Below are 19,527 nucleotides of genomic sequence, written 5' to 3'. Positions count from 1 at the left end.
GGGTCTAGGAAGATCCTGGCAGATAATCAGATCTAGTGCACAGAAAACTGTTAGTTGTTTGAAAGACTTAGCAGGATTTCATGCCAGCAAGGATGCAAGCAGGGTTTTCAGCATAACTGCTTTTGTGTGTGTATCCCTGTGGATCTGTGAGCATCTTTCATGGACGTGAGTAAATGTTGTACTGGTCCTGGACCTGAGTGTTCCCATGGACAGCAAGGCTTGTACTTTTTCTTTTAAGGACAAGGTGGAAGACAGAAGTGGTAGAAATAGTGGATGCATTAAAAAGATAGAAACGAAAAACAAAGCAATAAATCATTAAAAAGTTGCAAGTTGTCAGTGCTGTCTGTTGTGAAGACCACAGAGACTCCTTTTTCTCCCTTGTGGCAAATGAGTTAATTACTTGGTTTTGTAGCAGGATATTTCTAAACAAACCTGCCAAGACTGTCCATGTAGCCAAGTAGCACGTGTTCTTTTCCTCCTTCGTATCTTTTCTGCATCATCTGTGGTCAAGAAGCGAGCTTTTAAGTTATCTTTCCCATATCTGTACTGTAGTCAAGCCACCAAGAACCTAAACAGCTCAACCTTTTCTCTTGCTTGGCATTACATTTCTGAGTTGTTATAAAATTCTACAGCTTTCTGTTCTTTTTTTCAACTCAGTTTTTTGTTGTTGCTGTTGTTTTTATTCTCAGGAACTCGTGCGCCTTCTGCAGCAAACGGTCCGATCTTCCCAGTATGACAAATACTTTGCAAGCCGTCTTTGTGAAGGGGTTCCCAAAGACAAATTAGAGCTGTTGCACCAAAAAGATGACCAGATTTTGGGTCTCAACAATCAGCTTGAAAAGTTAAATTTGGAAAAAGATAGTCTTCAGCAGGAGGTAAAGAACCTGAAATGTAAAGTCGGAGAACTCAATGAGCAGCTGGGTATGTTGATGGAAACGATTCAAGCTAAAGATGAAGTGATCATGAAACTGTCTCGCCAGCTCAGTGAATGTGAGGACAATTCGTCCTCCCCAAGTGGATCAGTAAATTCTCCCATGGCCACTTGTGTTAATAAGGAACTACAGGAACTGGACAGACTAAAAGTAAGAGCAATGTCTCTGTCTTGATGGATAGGGAAATCTCTGCTGCCTATACAAACTACTTGCTAGTCTGCTGTATGGTTTGGGGAGTTCACTTCAGCATTTCTCCAAGATATTCATCACCTGAGGCTTTCTCTGCTTGGAATCTACGCTTTGAACTGTTGTCTGGCAACTTCTATGCTTTGAGCTGGTCTGTACAGCTGTAGTACAATGTCTCATACTTTGGTAATTAATCATTGGTGTTGAGGAAGAGTGATGTGAGAATCAAAAGAGCAGGAAAAGAAGTAAGGGTAAGAGGAAAATACTAGCATGGAGGAAAGCCATCCAAAAGGATCAAAAGTGAGGAAACAAAGAGCATGTGGTATGGCAGAGGACAAAAGAATAGAGTGTGAGGATCTGTACTTCCAGTGATATTACCCATGCACTTTATTCCTCCAGCCAACCTCAGTGAATGTATCAGAGGTTCTTAATGGAGTTACTCAAGTTACTCATTTTGCTTTAACTTGCTTACTTGCCTTTGGGTAAATGTTCTGTTCCAAATAGGTTAAAGTTTCAAATCATTTGGAATATGAGGCATTTGAAGTACATGAAAAGACTTATTTCCTGTGTATGAACCTTGGAAATTTTAGAAAACAAAACGGAAACTGTAGAAATCAGTGGTATTAGTGGAAAGCAGAGCTCACAGATATGGCACAGTGTTAGATGGTTCCTCATCCCATAGACACAAGTTTCATAGGTAATTTTTGTAGCCTGGAGCCACGTGGGTGAGCTGAGGAATTCTTATTGCTAACATTTTATATTTCTATGTGAAGACAGACATCAAACTTGTTCTTTTACTGAGGACTGGTGAGGATAACCCAAACCCAAGGGATATTTGCCCCTGTTTCTTCTACTGCATGTGCTTCTGGCTGACACAGCACTATGACCCCCCTGGCATGCTCAGTGTGCATGTTGCTGTTCTGCCCAGTGGGGCAGCACGGTAGGGCTGCTCCTGCCTCTTGACTGCAAGCAGTCACCAGCTGCCTTCTGTTGTGCAAGGCTGCGTGCTCGTATCTGGCCTCGTGTGTTTGACTTCTGTGAAGCTAAAGATAACACCTGATTTGATCCTAATAATTTAGTAGCTGTTAGTATACCTATTAGTAGCTGCTTGGTCTTTGTTTTGAGGTATGCTTTCTCTGTCAGGCATTTGTTATCTGTAAGGTGCCTTTATTAAAAATCCAGTTTGCTTTCTTTTATCAACAGGACAGCCTTCAGGGTTATAAGACCCAGAATAAATTTTTAAATAAGGAGATTTTGGAACTTTCTGCTCTACGAAGAAATGCAGAAGCAAGAGAGAGAGAATGGCAGGCAAAGGTCAGACTCACAAAACGTGTTCTCATTTTGGCCATGTCTAAAGCGAGTTTTCAGAAATTCAGTTGTAAATCTTCTCCAGGAACATAACGGTGTAACAGAACATAATCGTGTAACAGAAGTGATGCAGTTCAGGTGTGTTAAAGTGGCACAATCACAGTTTTACAGACCAATCTTTTTGACTGGATTCTTGAATAATGTGGTGGACTTGAAAATAGCGTTAAGAAGTGCATTGTTTAAAGAACTTATACCTACAAGCACGTGCATTTCTAAAACCGGTAGCAGTAACTTCAATTATGGCAGAAAGAGAATACATGTGAAAGAATAATACTGTGTTTGATGTGTTTCGTTTTGGTGATACGTCACTAAGTAGAGCTTTCTCCTTCAGAGCATGAAGGATCAGTGAATTACAGTGAGTGTAATTTTGGAAGTCTGTTTCTGTAAAGCAGAATTGAAGTGTAGAGAAGCTGCATGTAAATGACAAAGTTTTCCATTGCCTAGAGCTAAGAAAGCATGCACACATCCATAGCTAAGGCAGGATACCTGTAGCTAAGGTAGGATGTACTTCTGTTTCTTGGGAATCGATGAATGTTCTTGACTTAAATGTTTCTAAGCATCATAAGCAATCAGAAGAAATTTACTTTAATCAATATGTAATGCAAACTGAATTCCTGAAGACATGCCTTAAATAATACATGTTGTTCCCTGCAGTATACTAGCTTGGAAGCCAAACTCTGTCAGATAGAAAGTAAATACTTGATCTTGCTTCAAGAAGTGAAAACTCCTGTTTGCTCTGAGGAGCAGAGCCCTGCTCGTGAAGTTATCACCCAGTTACTAGAAGATGCCCTGAAAGCAGAAACCAGTGAGCAGCCAGAGCAAGCGTTTTTCAAACCACACCTGGTCAGGTAATTTTACTAAAAGAAACATGTATGAACAGGAATGAAAATTACTTTGTGACCATGTCATTATCATTTGTAGCAATAAAGGAAGTTCTGTCATGAGCAGCTAGACTATCTTGCACTTATATGGATCACTTATTTAATATCTGAGAAAATGGTTGTATCTTGACCACTGGGCCTGGTTCTAACACTAGGGAACAGACACGCAGGAGTGTATTTTCAATCACAAATAAGAAGTTAAACATTGAAATCCTTTTGGACACGTAAATAAATTCTATTCTTAGTTTGGGATAAGGCATGAAATTTAGACTCGACTGTTGTATAGCTGCTGAAGGGATGAACTCATTTGGAACTTGACCCTGCTTTTAAATCACTTAATCTGTATATTGCTGTATATTGCAATGTGGGAACAAAACTCCTTTACTTTTGGATTTCAAAATATTAAAGAAAAAAACACACCTTGGAAGATATTCAAGTAGTAGCTGTTCATTAAAACTTCTGAAAACTTCTGAGAGTGGTGTGAGAGGCATTGCAAGGAAGTAACACCAGGGCAGGAGTCTGGGAGTTTTGGGACTGCTGAACACATCTTTAGGAGCCTGTTTGTTTGTCTGTTTTTCTTTCCCTCCCTTCCAGTGAATACGATATATATGGTTTCCAGACGGTCCCAGAGGATGATGAGGAAGAGAAACTAGTAGCAAAATCTCGAGCTTTGGACCTGAGATCTCTTTCCCTCAGTGAAAATCGGGAGATCTCCACAGGGGTAAAATGGGAAAACTATCTTGCGAGTACAATGAATAGAGAGATGATGCGCTGCGCAGAACTGAAGAATCTTATTCGATCGGGAATTCCACATGAACATCGTTCCAAGGTGTGGAAATGGTGCGTCAATCTCCACGTTAAAAAATTCAAGGACAGCACTGTTCCCGAGTACTTCCAAACCTTGCTTCAAAGCGCCCTAGAAAAACAAAATCCTGCATCTAAACAGATAGAGTTGGATCTACTGAGAACTTTGCCAAACAACAAACATTATTCTTCTCCCACATCTGAAGGGATCCAGAAGCTGCGAAATGTGCTGCTGGCCTTTTCATGGAGAAATCCTGATATAGGGTATTGCCAAGGGCTCAACAGGTAAGGCTTTTGTGAACCCAAAGATACCAGTGTGTGATGAAAGTACTCCTTAACCATACAGTTTCAAATCACATACATAGCGAGAGGCTTTTGGACGGCAGTTTTCTTGGTGGTTTCTGCGTTCATAAGTTGCAATATTATAATAACTAATGACCACATTGTTATTTTAATAAAACAAAAAAAAAGGAAACTTAAATCACTAAATCTGTGAAATCAGAAAGAGGGGATCAAAAGAATTGGAACTGGTATTAACTGATAGAAAACGTGCTACTTTAGCTGTAGGTTGTCCAGTTAAAGTTGCAGTAATCATTTTATGGACAATCCTGGTATTAGAAGGCTAAGAAATATTTGAAGCATAAGTCATCGCAGTTGGCGTTTGCTGAAATAGTTTCAGTGCTTTGAAGTCTGTAACGAGGGAAGGTGTTAACTGGAACAGGTATGTTAGTCAGTCTAACGTGCTGCTCTTGTCCCCTTGGTATAACTCCACAGATGTTAGCTTGCTCCAGAATAGGGTAAGAGACTTTTTATCTAGGGCAGCATTGTTTGAGGTTTGCACTGAAGAAGAATTCAGACACATGACACACCCAAAGAAACGTATTTAAAAAGCTGCTCTCTCTACCCTAAGACTCAGTGTTTCTTACTTATTCACTTAATTTGGAAAGAACTGTTTTCAAGTTGCATCATGGAGCTTTTAAGTCATTTCTCTGTTTGTCGGCTTTGTTACTTTTTGTATAACGTTGCCCAAAAGTCCTCATGCAAACTGTAGAACAATGGATGCACTTGCTTTGTTTCTTCCTCTCTGCTTATTTAATTTATGGACATTTGACAAAAGAGAAATTAAGAAAATTAATTAAGCTCTTGGGTGTACTTAAAGAAGTTGAAAGCAAATTAAGTATTGACTCCTTACTTGATTCTCTTAAGACTTGGAAGCGTGTGATGATGTTGTTAAGCTGTGTAACACCAGGAGCTGTACGCATTGCAGTTCCTCTCATGTGCAGCAGTAACACAAGTTGACTTGGTGAAAGACATTTGAGGTAATGTTTCATATTCAAACAACTATCCATAGCACAGGGTCTTTCCATGGACTTTTTCTTTCCTGTCGGTACTGACTGGAAACAGGAAGCCAAGGATTCCTCTGTCTTTTTGTTCTCATACTTTAGAAGGTTCCTAGAAAAAGTTTAATCTTGGAAAATGAAGTCTTTAGAGGAAAATATTATTTCAATTTAGCATGGTGGATACGAAGTAAACTTACTACGAATTATTGTTTATATTTTAAATCAGTTTTCTGTGTGAAATGTAGGGACTACCTGTCTTCTTCCGTAAGGAAATAAAGCCTGAGGATCAAAATAGAAGGTTTGAGACTTCCAGACTTCTAATTACTTTGCCTTAGTTCTGTTACTGAACTTCATCTTACACTGCATTAAATTCAGTTAATTCATTTATGCCTTCTGAACAGAAAGAAAGGTTGTATTGTAATTTCTGTTAATGCATTTCCTGGTGTTTATTACGATTTTCTCCAAATAAACTCTATTTTCAGATTGGTAGCAATTGCCCTTCTGTACTTGGAACAGGAGGATGCGTTTTGGTGTCTGGTAACAATAGTGGAAGTCTTTATGCCTCGTGATTATTATACTAAGACACTGCTGGGATCTCAGGTATGTGCTCTACCTAAACAACACCTGACTATAAACTGCTGCCAGTCAGAAGCTGTTCCAGAACTGATTGGTGCCCCTTCTAGGTGAGATGCAATGAGTTGAAAAGTGAGCTTGAGGCACCAAGGGCAAGAGTTCCTAGTGTAGCATTGAGGTGGCTGCACAGTATAACTTGTTTGGAGCTCCTGTTTGTAGCCCATCTTCTAATTGTTAACTAAACTGATTGTTTCTTTCCTTAAATCTGTGGGGGAGCTGTGAGCTCTCTGGGAGATTTGAGTGTGAGCACATTCTGCGGCACTGTGAGCAGTTCGTACTGTAGTGCTCCTCTGCTCCCAGTTGGTGCTGAGTGTTCCTTCTTCCATCTCTCCTAGCTTGTTCTCTGCTCTTGTGCTTATGCACTGACGCAGCAGTAGTGCCCTATGGTAGGAATCCTCTGAGAGATGGGGTGGATTAAGAAGCAAAAAGTTACATCAGTAAGGGAAGTGTACATTGTGATAGCAGTGTATGGACTGGGTGGAAATGGCTTAGTCAGTCCTGGGGCTCCTGGTGTGCTCTTGAAAAACTGGCTCTGTATTGAATCACATGTATGTTGGTAAATATAGCATCAGTAACATCGTATTGTCTACTCTTTTAGGTTGATCAGCGAGTGTTCAAGGATTTAATGAGTGAGAAACTTCCACGTCTGCATGCTCATTTTGAACAGTACAAAGTCGACTATACTCTTATAACTTTCAACTGGTTTCTCGTTGTATTTGTGGACAGTGTGGTTAGTGACATCCTATTCAAGATATGGGACTCATTCCTGTATGAGGGACCAAAGGTGAGCTGAACCAGCTGGGTTTTTCAGTTACTATCTAGTGACAAGGTGCTGTTCTGTTACCAAAAAGGGGGTGTGAAAGGATGGTGGTTTCACAGGAATCCTGCTGGTTACAATCACTGGTAGGAAGAAGGGAGGAAATACGCATGAATAGTCAAAACACGTTTATTTTCTAAGTTCTGCAAGTTCAACTGAGATACACAGAGGGATTCTAAATGCAGAGTTTTTCCTTTGCCCACCTATCACTTTTTACATTGAGGAGCAAAGCTGTAGACAGTACTGGTTATCAGTTTATGGGGATTATGTGAAAATGGGAATTTCTGTGAAAGCTGAAGTGAAGGAGGAGAAAGTTGGAAGTATTGAAAAGACATAAAAATGAGTTGTAATCAAATACTAATGATCAGGCTTTCTTTGCAGCAACTATATGCTTTATTTCTGCAGACATCTAAATTACTGCTGACCTACAATGACTGTCTGAGCTCCTAGCACAAATTGAGTGAGTGAGGTTAAAACAAGTTTCATGTGCTTCATGCTTGTGAAATTGCACTGAAACAAAATCAGTGCAGGTAGACTGTGGGATTCAAACACAGTAACAGCACCAAAGCGGACACTGGATAAAACAGCAGATATATAAAATAAGAAGACAAAAGTTGTGTGTTTCTTACTGTTTCCGTCTGAGTGTTATAACGTGCAGTTAGATGCAGGGATTTGGGTTGAGTGTTTGTTCAAATAGGTTTGAAGCAACATGTTACTTTGTGAAGGTAGCCTGGCATAGACTGACAAAGTTCCAAACTTAGTAAGTCTTTCTAGAATGAAGTCATGCTTTTTTTACCTTACACCTAATTTGGTTGAGTAACTGGTATCAGTTTCTTCCAGCATCAGTCCCTCTACATGCTGGGATATTGACAACTGTTAGATAATAGACAAGGCTTAATTTTAGCTCTGAAGAAACTTGATAGGTGTGTTCAGCACTCTTTGGTCTACAAGTGAATTAGGAAATCAAAACTGTAGAGAGTTTGTGCACTGTAAACCCAATGTTGTATTAGGGGTAACAGCCTACCAACAGAAGTTCTTTGGCAGCTTTTGGAAATGAGAGATGGAATGACAGGGAAGAGACAGGCAAGTATGGATAGTTAGTTCAAATGCAGGCTGCAAAAGTAACACTTTCCTTTTGAGTTTATAAGAGATAGCAATGAGAATGGGTTGTATCAAGTAATAGAATGCTCTCAGTGTTCTCTTTGTTTTTATCAGGTAATATTCAGATTTGCGCTGGCATTTTTTAAGTACAAAGAAGAAGAAATCTTAAAATTGCAAGACTCGATGTCCATTTTCAAGTACCTTCGATATTTCACACGTACCGTTGTTGATGCTAGGTGGGTAACTTGTGCTGTGTAACCAAAAGGCTTGTGGTGGGGCACGAAACAAGTTTGCTGTGGAGTTTATTTGTTTAGCCTATGTCTTAATTTTGATACAGAGAACTGGAGAGACAGCTAATGACTGAGATTTCTCATGAGTAGTTGATCTTATTAAAATGATTTGTGAATCACTGTTTCATGCTGCAAAAATGAGAGGAGGCAAAATTAGAAGTGATGGATAATAGTTTTCTGGGGGGATGACTGTGATTGCTTTGCCAGGTTAGGTGCTGTTTAGGAGGTGTAACATGGCAGAAAAATGTAAGAAGTTCATATATAGGCAAAATGTCTCACCTTGCACTATGGACACAAATCAAGTTAGAAAATGTTTTGTAATAAAGAAAAACGTCCTTTGTACAAGCATTTAAAAACACGAGCTGGGTTCTACCAGAACTAAATTAAGAAGCACTGATGTGTAGGCTAATGCCATGTAACTCCAGCTAATTTTAAGCACCTAGTTTGGAGCAGAAATGAAGTACAAGTTAAATGCTCTGCTATATCTCGGTCCTTGCACAGGATCTGAGGTGAATGTAAATGAGGGTCATTTTTAGTTCCTGGTTTCAAGACTGCAGAGCAGCAGATTAAGATTGAAAAGTTACACTGGGACTGATTTAATGTCTGAAAGTATATTTGGCATAGCTGTTGGGACAGACTGATTCTGGATTCTGTACAAAATTAATATATTAGAATTTGAGCTGTTTGTTTTTGCAGCAATAAATTCCATGTATAATTAGGCTTATACTTGAACTCCTATCCCAGGAGTTATTTACTATTTGCTGGAGCTATTTTCTCAAGACAAATTGAAAAGGAGTAATTGTATTCTAACCTTAAAAAATGATTGCAGGGAAAATGTTCGCTGCCTGGTTTAAATGGTGAAAGTCTGGATTCAGAACTGCTGCTTTCTCTGCTGAAACACCTGCAAGAAGCAGCACGGTGCTTTCTATGTTAGCATTCACCCTTCATTGTGAAAAATGCTGAGCAGTCACTGTACTCAGCCATCGGTCACTAGCAATGTGTTGACTGTGATTCTAAACCTGGAAGTGACAGAGAAATACGTGCTTGGTTTTGGGAGGAGGAGGCACGTACTATTATTTTCTTATTTTTATTTTTTCCTTTTTAAAGGCAATGAATGAAGTTGCTTTTTTTATTTATTTATTTATTTTTACGCTCTGATATTTTAAGAACATAACCTGTCACATGCACTGCCACACCACCACGAGAAACTGAAGCTGGAAAAGGTATGAGAAGGAGGAAGCCATGTTGCCATGTTTAGATGCTTTATCAAAGCTTCGGATTTGGCTTTCCTTTCCTCTTATGATTATGTGAAGCACTTAATGATTCTCTCTCCTGTGCAATATGTGTGGTGTTAAAATATCTTACTTCAAAGTATTTTTAATGTTGCTATGAGAGATCTCATTTTGGTGTTACCAAGTTGAAGCAATCCTTCCCTGTTCTAATCACTGGCAGATTCAGGTAAGCACAGAATTCAGTGCATCAGAAGTGCTTATAGTAGAAATTGACTCTATGCCAGTCTGTGAATGTGTGTTTGGGATTTTAAGTCATCATTGATGGAAAGTGCTGTGGTGCCACCTAGGGGATAGAAAGTTGCCTGAACTGATTTGGACGGTCTTTTTGTAAAATAAAGCATGACTCAAACCACCTGGTTTCTTACTCTGCCACTTCTTGTACAAGTTTTACAGCATCAGAATTCAAACAGTATGGAAGCAGATATGATTGTCTGATACTGGGGTGGACAAAAAATGGTATGGTAGAACTGAAATTCGGGAAGACTTCTATACGTAGAATTAATGGCCATTTTCAATGAGTTAGAAACTCCATGAAAATGATTTTCTAAGTTTAAGGTGTCTAATGGAGAAAACCACGCACAAAAATGTGTGTGACCATACTGAGGGTGGTAGGACATCACAGGCTGTGCATCTGCCTAGGTTTTTTACAGCTGCACATTGTTCCTTAGCACGTTGCTGAAAAGGCAGGCAAGCTGTTGAATACATTCTGTGCATAGAGAGTGAGGAATTGTTCTTGCATACTGAGAAATACGAACCTAGGGAGAGTTTACTCTTAAACTCTCAAGATTTTCTTAGTATTAAAGTTCTGCTGATGGTTACATTGGAGTGAGTGGAATACCAGCTCCTCTTTTTCCCCTCAGTAAGTACTGAGAACTCATTTGCAGAACAGTGATAATAACAAAGTTAACTATTTGGACTGATTAGACAGTTTGGTTGTAGTTTTCTGGGGCTGAATGGTGGGATGAGATGGCGTGACACAAAGAGATGCACATTTTCATGTGAAGCTTGACTGACTAACTCAGATCTCTGCAGCAGCAGGAGAAACTCCTGAGATGTATCACAGTTTGGCTTAAACATGTTCTGTGCTGTTATTGTTTTCATCAGGCTTCTTTAGATCTCCTCTGCTGTTTCTTTATCCTGGATAGCTTGAGAGCTGACTGTCCTGGGATTGAATGAGCTTTCCAGTGTACAACTGAGTGACAGGACGTGCTGTATATTCAGCCCAGACAATGAAGTTCTGATTAGCCAAGCTTCTGTTCAGTGTTATCAAGAGCTATAATTGCTGTAGCTCTGCATAGGGTTTGCAGGTGGCGTTTAGAACTGATGAGTATTTGAGAACACTTTACCACCTGAAGGAACTTTAAAACTGAGTGCTTTCCTGACCTTTCTTTCAATACTTACATCTGAGATCTGTCATATATGTGAAAGAAACCAGAGATGGCAGTTACATGCTCAGTACGGATGCATATGAAGCACAGAACTGATTTTAAAATATTCTCAATGTGAATGATTACCTTCTTATGTTGATCTCGCAGGAAACTGACTGGTATCGCTTTTGGAGACCTGAATCCTTTTCCATTACGTCAGATCAGGAACCGGAGGACCTACCACCTGGAGAAAGTGCGGCTTGAACTCAATGAACTTGAAGCCATTCGTGAGGATTTCCTGCGTGAACGAGAGACCTGCGTAGAAAAGCGAGACCTTATTAGTGACGATGAGGAGGACAGTTGAAACTACTCAACATGAACTTTTCTTTGGGATCCACGACCCAAGTGAGTTAACGTCCAAAACTCTTTATTAGTCCTATCAACCAGAATGTAAACTAGTTGCTTTCGGAAATATGCAGGACAGATTTCCAAGCCCCAGCACTTTCACTAATGTCTTGTTTTATGGAGGCCAAACACTTCTGTTTACGTTTATGTTCATGGAATGGTATGTAGGGCACTTATTATCTTTATTTAGTCAAATAGCTGAATTTGCTGAAACTGTTGACGGTTGTTTTCCTGCAGCACACTTTTAGTTGTCTGTATGTGAAACAATAGTAAGAAAAGTCTGCACAGTGTTTACTATGTTCATTGCCAGGCTTCTGCATTTATGTGATTGTAATCATGTTTCTTCTAATGCGAGTTACAATGTGGGAAGACATATTTTTCAGTTTCAGGTTGGCTTAATAAATGACTTTCATTGTTTTGTCCTTGGGCAAAAAGAAAAAAGCCTATTTTTGGTCACAACTAGAAAAGAATGGCGTGAAGCACGAGAAGGAATTCTACGTTCCTTTATCTTTTCCTGAAGTGACGTGAAATGGATCGTCCAACAGAAGACTTTGTACTTAAGTGTAAGATAAGTGCTTATTTGTCATTGAATGTTCAATGTATAGTACTACGGAGTGATATCAAATATCATGTATGCTTTTCTGAGCAGGTGTGTTGCTGAAGATTGATGTTATTACAAAAGGCAAATTCTGTTCAGTTTGATTTCTATTCTTTTTTTTCTCTCAAAAAAAACAAAGCAACAACCAAAACCCAGCTCTTAGGGAAGAAGAACAGAGCTTTCTGAAGGAGTACTATCTTTTAATAATGAATTAGTATTATTTTTTTTTCCTTATTTTGAATTTAAATCATTCTATTTAGGTCTGAAAGTAGGACAGAGTCGTCATCTTTAAGAAGAGATACAGCATTTTTTCTGCATGAACATACGACTGATCTGTAATAGTGGTAAAGATGGGATTCAAAAAACAAGCGTTAATCAAAGAACCCTAAAGGCCACAACACACACAACCAATTTTAAGATCCTTTTCCAGCAGAAAAATGCAATGTTTTCTTAATCTGCTCAGGTTCTCTGTGAGCGTTTTGTGCTCGTGCTTTAAGACAGCTCTTAGGAAGGATTTGGAGCATCAATGAAAATGTGACTGGAGGCCATTCTTTCTCATTTCATCACTAGCTGTATTCTTAAACAGTAATGAGGAAGAGTTCCTGCTTAGGTGTGTGGATTTTTCTGGTGTATTTTGTTGTTTGTTTGTTTAATTGGCTTTTCTCTGTACTCCTGCAGTGCTCTTTCTTGAGCTGTTGAATCTTCATGTTAGATTGGCTTAGATGTTGGCTCAGGATAGATCGTGATAAAACTGACATTCAAACACTAGTCAGCGAACTGCTCAGCTCTGGGAAGGAGTGGTTAATTGGCAAAACAAACCAAAAACCAGTGGTCAGGAACAGTCCGAGTGTGTGAAGCTTCTGCTTCATCTCTTTCAGTTTCCAGAGGGCAGGTGGGATTTCTCTGGCAGGGATCCCCTTGGAATGATTCAACATGTTTGGGGAGAAATCTTGCATCTCTTTCACAGCACTTTTTTTTTCCTTGTGGATGTATTTATAGCCTTCTCTATCCTCCAGTTTATCTGAGAGGGAAATATTTCATCAGCGAGGTGAACGTAACTTGCAGGTTTTACTTTGACAGATAACGTATGCCTCTTCCTACATAACTTCAAATTAGCCGGCAAGTCTTTCCAGTGGGGGCACGCAGTAGAATCATCTTGACCTGTATGTCACGTGTCTTCTAAAATGACCCTTACCTTGTCTTATCTATTGTTAGGGGTAAGTTTTCTTTTTTCCTAGTTACTCTTGGTTGTTTACTTGAATTTGTTAGGCAGGGTTTTTCATATTATTGCATGTACTGTATTCTTTTTACTTACAACCAGTATTTGAATAGAAAAATGGGACCAGCTTTTCTAATTTTCTACTTATGCTGTTTTTGGAAAGAGCTGGTCTCTAAATGAGTCTGTAATGTCCAGTATTTTTGGTTGTTTTCATTTTATCTTCAAGTGTTAAATGAAATTTTTTCTAAGCTGAAGATCTTCCTTCTAGTGGCAGCAGCTGAGATGCGGAGGTGAAGACTTTGGATGTGTGTCTGCAGTAGGAACTGGTTCTGTGGCTTAAGACATTTTCATGCAGAATTCATTGAAGTCTTTGGGCTGCGAAGCTAAACTAACTTTAGGGAGCTGTTCAGGAGGTTCTGTAGATGACAAAACATGACCTACAGTATTGCAGGGCCACTTCTTTTTTTACATTTATGCTGAAGTGTGAATTGCGTTATTGTGATTTATTATACAAATTGTTAATGGATTGTTTGGTGGAACAAAGTAGCTCTGTTTCTTATTCCGTTATGGGAATCTCCTACCTGAATATTAGGAAATGATGCAAATCATGTTGTCTCTGGGTATTCTGTTAGCTATTGAAATGAGTTGGTGTTCGTTTACCGAAGTTCCAAGCAAACTATTGACTTATTTGGTTAAGAATCCTTAGTTAAAAGGCAAAAAAAAGAATTGAAAGAGGCATCTGAGCAACGATTGCTAGAAATCCACATGCAACTGAAAAGGGATGCACATAGCAGGAAGCTTGACTTGCTGTTACAGATGTCTTCAGGTTAATGCTAGTTTTCTAGAGGTTCTTAATCTGGCAGCTTTGAGCGGTAACTACAGTTGGGGCTACACAAGATACACAACCCGTATTTGAACCAAATGAACAGAGCAAAAGCACAGTGAGACTTGTCAGCCTGCAGAAGCTGAACTGTGTAGATATGAAGTGCTCACAACGGAGAGAAATCTTACAGAACAGTCTGAGGGTTTAACATTCCTAGCAGCCACTTAGTAGGAAGTGGGCTTGTTAATGCAAATAAAGACTGCAGAGAATGTTTTTGTTTTGTTTTTTAAATTGAAGATCATGCACTTATGTGCACTGAGTTTCTTATGCATGATTCCTAGTAGGTGATGTAAACCAAACTGCTCATTTACATAGTGTGGAATATTTTCCATCTTTGTATGCTTATGTGTGACTCTCCGGTGGAACTTCTGGTTTCTTGTTTAAAACTGTTCTGTTATCTTCTGTTAAATAGCCAGAATGTTGGTGCACAATACCTCTAGCTGTTAAGACTACCCAGTATTTCAGCTTTACCTGCACATGTGTCTATCATCAGCTGTTACCAGTTTATATTTTTTACCAGGTATGTAATCAATAGAATATTTGGTAACCCTTTCGGTCTCTCTTGTGACAGATTCTTCTCTCGCCCTCAATCTTTGTAAACATGGTGAGATTATTTTAGCAGAAGGGGAAATATTTTTGTTCATTTTGACTTCAAGAATGAATGAATTGTCCTAAATTTGATAAATCGAGTTGTATGTTCAGTCATATTAAGGTGAAAAATGAGTGTTGAGTCACTTTAATGAACTTGCATAGCTGTTTTGGTGAGCCTTTCCTTAAGTGCCATGTTGGAAATGAGCAATACGCGGTACAAGACATTTGAATCACAAAACCTGAGTGATGTTATTTTCATAAAGATTGTAAAATAAATAAATAGTTTACTTTGCATTACAGCTTGTTCTAGTTCTTTTTTCTTTCCCCCGACAGATGGAAATAATTGCAGGTGCCACCAGAGCAGATCCCAAGCAAGGCTTTTTGTCTGATAACGTGATTTCAGAGAATCTCTATAGAGAAACAAGAAGATATGAAGTATAGACATGTTGCATGCAGGTGATGCTGATTGGGTACATCTGTGCCTGGTGCCCTTGGTTTCTTTGGGAGGGTATGGGGGGAGAGGGGAGATGAAATTGTCATGGTTTCACTGACAGGGAACAGACTTCCTAAGAAACCCGAGCATTTGCTATCTCCTGACACAGCCTGTTTAGCAGGATGTCAGTTCCCATCTTAGTAAAGCCTTTGGTTGCTGTCTTTATAATTTCAACTGTCTTGAAAAATGGGAAATAAGAGTTGGGATATTATTTTCAATGGTATGTTGAGGGAGAACTTCATATTAGAGGTGAATAGTTCTTATAGTTCTCTATCTCTTCTACAGGTAAGTTACAAGTAGATATTGATTGGTGCAGCTGGAAATCTGTTCTGAGGATTTCAAAGCAGGATAGAGAGTGGCAGCTGAGACAAAACACGACTGTGGCCTAAGGACCTCTTGTCCTCTGTACTGAAGGTTTAAATCTGAGGAATAAACAGAAAATTCTGCATGAGGAACAAGGTCTCACTTGGACACTTAATGCAACCTCCTCATGCTAAATATGTTGTACAGGCAGCTGTTAAAGAACAGCTGAGGCTCCTGTTTCCTCCTTGGAGCTGAGTTAACACATTTGTTCTCAACGGAATTGCAACAAAGATGTGAGTCCTGATGATGGATAAGTAGCTGCTAAATGTTGTTAGATATCTTATTGCTAAGAAATGAATTCATTTAGAAAGGATAAACGCAACCGGTCTGCTCTGAAGTGAGCCCATATATGCAGAATCTCACCTTCCGCTCTGAGCCCCTCAGAGGTGCAGAGAACATGCTGAAGTCTGCTGGTGCTGTATTACAGTCTATCAGGTGCTCACTCTGGGGGAGTTCCAGGAGTGCTAAACATAGCTTCCTTATCTTCAGCTCCTTGACCTCACTGGAAGCAGAATCCAAGTAGCTCTGATGCTTGAAGGTTTCCCACACATGAAGGCCATGAAATACATTCACTCAGATAATGAAAAGGAAGGGTGTGCTCTGCCTTGGAAGTTTTCTCCCTGGAAGAGAAGGCGAAAGGTTCAATCACAAAGAAGTTAGTAGAGTGGTGGTTTTTGTTGTGATAAAATGCTGTGGATGCTGTACTCCTCTCCAGTTATATGTGTTTAACTGATGGCCAACTCTGCTCTGTCAGCATGACTAGGTTTTCAAAGAAAGGAAAACTCAGGACTAAATGATAAACGTGAAATGAAAATAAAAACCCCACGAAAACAATAAAAAACAACAACCAGCTATGTAATAAGACGACTGGCTCTTCCCTACCCTACGTGATTCTGGGGTGTTGTACAAAAGTGAATAGGTAATTTACACATTCAGTGCTACAATACAGGAGACTTTGGCCTTAATTCAGATGTCCCGTCTTGAACGACTGCATCCTGCTGGCGTGTTTCAAGCAGGGAGTACTTTATGTAAGTATAAAGCAGTTGCATGTTTTTTCAGTGAGCTGTCACTTCACCTTTAGCTGATAAACTGACTCAGCAATGTCTTTGGGTGCCATGATTTGCATTTAAGTCGTGAAGTAGGCTATTGAGCTGTTATTTATAAATGCAGGTGGTGGGTTTTTGTATTTACACATGAAGCTTCCCCTTGGAAACTTAAAGTATGGGCTTCCTTCTCTATCACTTGTGGAAGAGGACTTGGTTAGCAGACACTGCAGTGTTTGTCTGCAGTGTTTGGTGACTTACCAGGTGTTGCCTGCTTTGAAAGCTACTTAGCCTTGAATTTTCCTTCTTACTCTTTTGTCTTCATTGCCAGAATCATTACAAAGAAATCTGAGTTAAGACTTCTAAAGGTGTCAGAACAACTTCTAAGAGCAGTTTCTTATTTGTACAGAACCTGTGTTTTTGGCTTGTAAACCCCATGGATGTAGTACTGTGAAGGAGATTCAGTCTGCCTTTGTGTTTTTGAAGACTTTGTAGGGCTGACCAGTAGAAACGATATTGAAATGAGAATTATTCAGGGCCTAAAGGCTTGAAAAGTGATTTTCACCTGTCAGGACAATCTGCGGCCTTTCTTGTGTGCCCCTTTCTGTGAGAATGTTGTAGGGGTATTGATGTAACTTCAATGTAATCACACCACATGGTGGAACCGAAGCTAAGGAATTAAGGTTCTTCTGTTTATGAATTCTGCTGGTGGCCTTTGAAACCTCTTCCATTTCCTGTCCTCCACCCTCTCAGTTATCAGATGCAGCCACTCCATTTTTTCAGTTGGAGAGCTGGGTGGAACTGCTGGGCTGGGGAGTGGGGGCACAGTCCGGTTCACTTGCAGCAGATCTGAAGCCAAGTTTCTTTCTAACTCAGCTAATTGAAAGCACTGCAGCAATACTCGTTAGCGCTTCCCTCGCCTTGTGCCGGTTACCCCTGCGGGTAGGTGGGAGCGGCGCTCTCTGCCCACCAGGGGGCGCCGTAGCGCCCCGCGCCCCTCCCCGCCCGTCCCGTCCCATGGGCGCGGCCGCCGGCTGCTCCCGGTGAGCGGTGCCGCCCCTCAGCCCGTCGCGGAGCTGCGCGCGCGGCAGCGGCCGAGGCGCCTGTCGGTAAGTGGGCGCTGCGCTCCGGAGCCCCGCGGGCCTCCCCGCCTCTCCCCCTTGCGATGTTCCCGCACTGCTGCTCGGGATGCAACGCGGGGCGGCTCGGCTTTCACCCTCCCTTAGAGGGGGGAGATCCGGTAGTTTCCCAACTTTTCTGTGCCCTTCATCTTTGCGTGCAGAAGAACGGCCCGGGCCGGACCTCGCTTCGGGGCGGCGATGTTACTCCAGCAAAGCCGTTAATCCCACAGGCGCCTGAGGGACGGGCACGGCGGGCTTCCCCCGGCCGGCTGGGGCACGCGGGGATCGCTTACACGCCGTGCTGCCCGAGCATGGCCATCCTGACGGGAAAACTGCCCGTGGAAGGCAGGGGCTGCTGGAACCAGCGCTGTTCCTTTGCTGCCCTTTGAGTTCCTTCACCTGAAAGGTGAGAACAGTGAAGAAAACTCTATGGAGATGGGAAGGGTGGAAGAGAAAAAAGCCTTTAGTGCTGTTAAGTATCTGCTTATTTTTAGCATAAAGATATGATACAAAGTCAGTTCGTTTTCCTGATTCGGTCGCTGGTTTGGGCAGTTCTGAAGCGGTTGTTTCTTAATACTGAGAGGGTAAGGAAAGTTGTGTCGCTGTGCTCAGCTCTGATGCCGGCTGTGGGTTTTGCTTTGCTGTAACTGTTTGGTAGCACAGGTTGTGCCACGGGGGATGCGTGGGGTCTGGCCAAGGGGTCGGAGGTTCACCTCGCACCTCACAGGGGACTGCTCGTTAGCAGGGCTGGAGGAGGCTGCTTAGGAGAGTACAGAGATGGGCCATGGCCTCTTATTCTGCCATGGGCGGGTGTTTATCACACAGTCAGTGTGTACAAACCAGTCATCAGTCGTCGAACTTCATAACTGACCTACAAGAAGGAACCTTTATCCCGCTCCTCTTGAGGTGTGTCTGCTGCTTTCTTCACAGGGTTCATTTCCTTTCCCCACAGGGAACTGCACTGGAGCACGAACACCTACATATGGGATATGTAGAAAAGGATGTGTTTCAATCAATGCTTTGGTCCTCTGGTAAACCATTATTTCCTGGGTTAAATAAGCTGTGATATTATCATGTGGTGGAACGTAGGAGCAGTGAATTGAACTGGCAGTAAACATTCCTGGTGCAGAAACTGGAATGCTGGGAGCTCTGTGTTCTGTTTCTGGTTGCACGGCTGTAGGAAATTGGCTGTGTGGCATTATTTACACCTTGTCACCTCGTGATATTTGTAAAAGGTGAAACTGCTTCAAAGAATCGTTGTGGAAACGCAGCAAGTAATAGGAATGCCCAGTCGATGCTTTTGTATTGACGTGCTCAGCACCAGAGCCATGAGACAGGAGTGTGCCCCAGCACGGCATGGCTGTGGAGATGTGGTGCATTCTGTGAAAGAGCAGCCCTGTGCGTGCACCTCCTGCTCCGGTCACTGGTCAGCCTCCCACAGAAACCATGGTGTGAGTAAAGAAGTTCAGGGCCTCCTTCCGCCTTTGATAACCTGTGCTCCATGTTCACAGTGGAGTCCAGCCAAAAGCTTTGTGGTTTAAGCCTTGAAATGTGACATTATGTTGGTTTCCTAAGGTCAGCGTGCAGCACCTGGGTAGGATTGTGTTTATGACTGTGAAGGGAATTTGTATTTTGCTCGAAATAAGTGCATAAAGGTAATCTTTCATTATCTCACCCTCCCTGTGCAGCATACTCGCTAGTGACAATTGTCTCAGGTCATTTAGCATACGATCTATTTTGGACGCCTGTTAACTGCAGCTGCTGGGTGACAGCCAGGGAGAGAAACCCGCAGAAGAGAAG

The 19,527-nt window shown here is 41.2% G+C and overlaps 2 protein-coding genes across 7 annotated transcripts in view; both read left to right on the top strand.

Annotated features, from left to right (window-relative positions):
* The window catches only part of TBC1D2B (TBC1 domain family member 2B), a 32,955-nt gene extending 17,950 nt beyond the window's left edge, over positions 1–15,005 (top strand). For 2 of the 4 annotated variants that reach the window (XM_072345670.1, XM_072345667.1), the window contains 8 exons: positions 690–1,082; positions 2,322–2,432; positions 3,141–3,334; positions 3,962–4,456; positions 5,994–6,111; positions 6,743–6,928; positions 8,177–8,298; positions 11,180–15,005. In XM_072345670.1, the coding sequence (XP_072201771.1) occupies positions 690–1,082; positions 2,322–2,432; positions 3,141–3,334; positions 3,962–4,456; positions 5,994–6,111; positions 6,743–6,928; positions 8,177–8,298; positions 11,180–11,375 (1,815 nt within the window). In that variant the 3' untranslated portion in view covers positions 11,376–15,005. The remainder of the gene's footprint in view (positions 1–689; positions 1,083–2,321; positions 2,433–3,140; positions 3,335–3,961; positions 4,457–5,993; positions 6,112–6,742; positions 6,929–8,176; positions 8,299–11,179) is intronic. The other 2 variants (XM_072345669.1, XM_072345668.1) reach the window with 2 other exon arrangements.
* Positions 15,006–17,643: 2,638 nt separating this feature from the next.
* DAPK2 (death associated protein kinase 2) overlaps positions 17,644–19,527 on the top strand; it is a 42,356-nt gene continuing 40,472 nt past the window's right edge. For 2 of the 3 annotated variants that reach the window (XM_072345417.1, XM_072345414.1), the window contains exon 1: positions 17,644–17,715. The gene's annotated coding sequence lies outside the window, so the exon portion shown is untranslated. Of the gene's footprint in view, positions 17,716–18,068; positions 18,134–19,527 lie in introns of those variants that run through there. The other variant, XM_072345415.1, reaches the window with a different exon arrangement.

This window comes from Excalfactoria chinensis, chromosome 10 (genome assembly GCF_039878825.1).
Source record: "Excalfactoria chinensis isolate bCotChi1 chromosome 10, bCotChi1.hap2, whole genome shotgun sequence".
NCBI classification, from domain to species: domain Eukaryota; kingdom Metazoa; phylum Chordata; class Aves; order Galliformes; family Phasianidae; genus Excalfactoria; species Excalfactoria chinensis.
The sequence above is the reverse complement of the archived record's forward strand: the minus strand, read 5'-3'. Positions and strand labels throughout refer to the sequence as shown.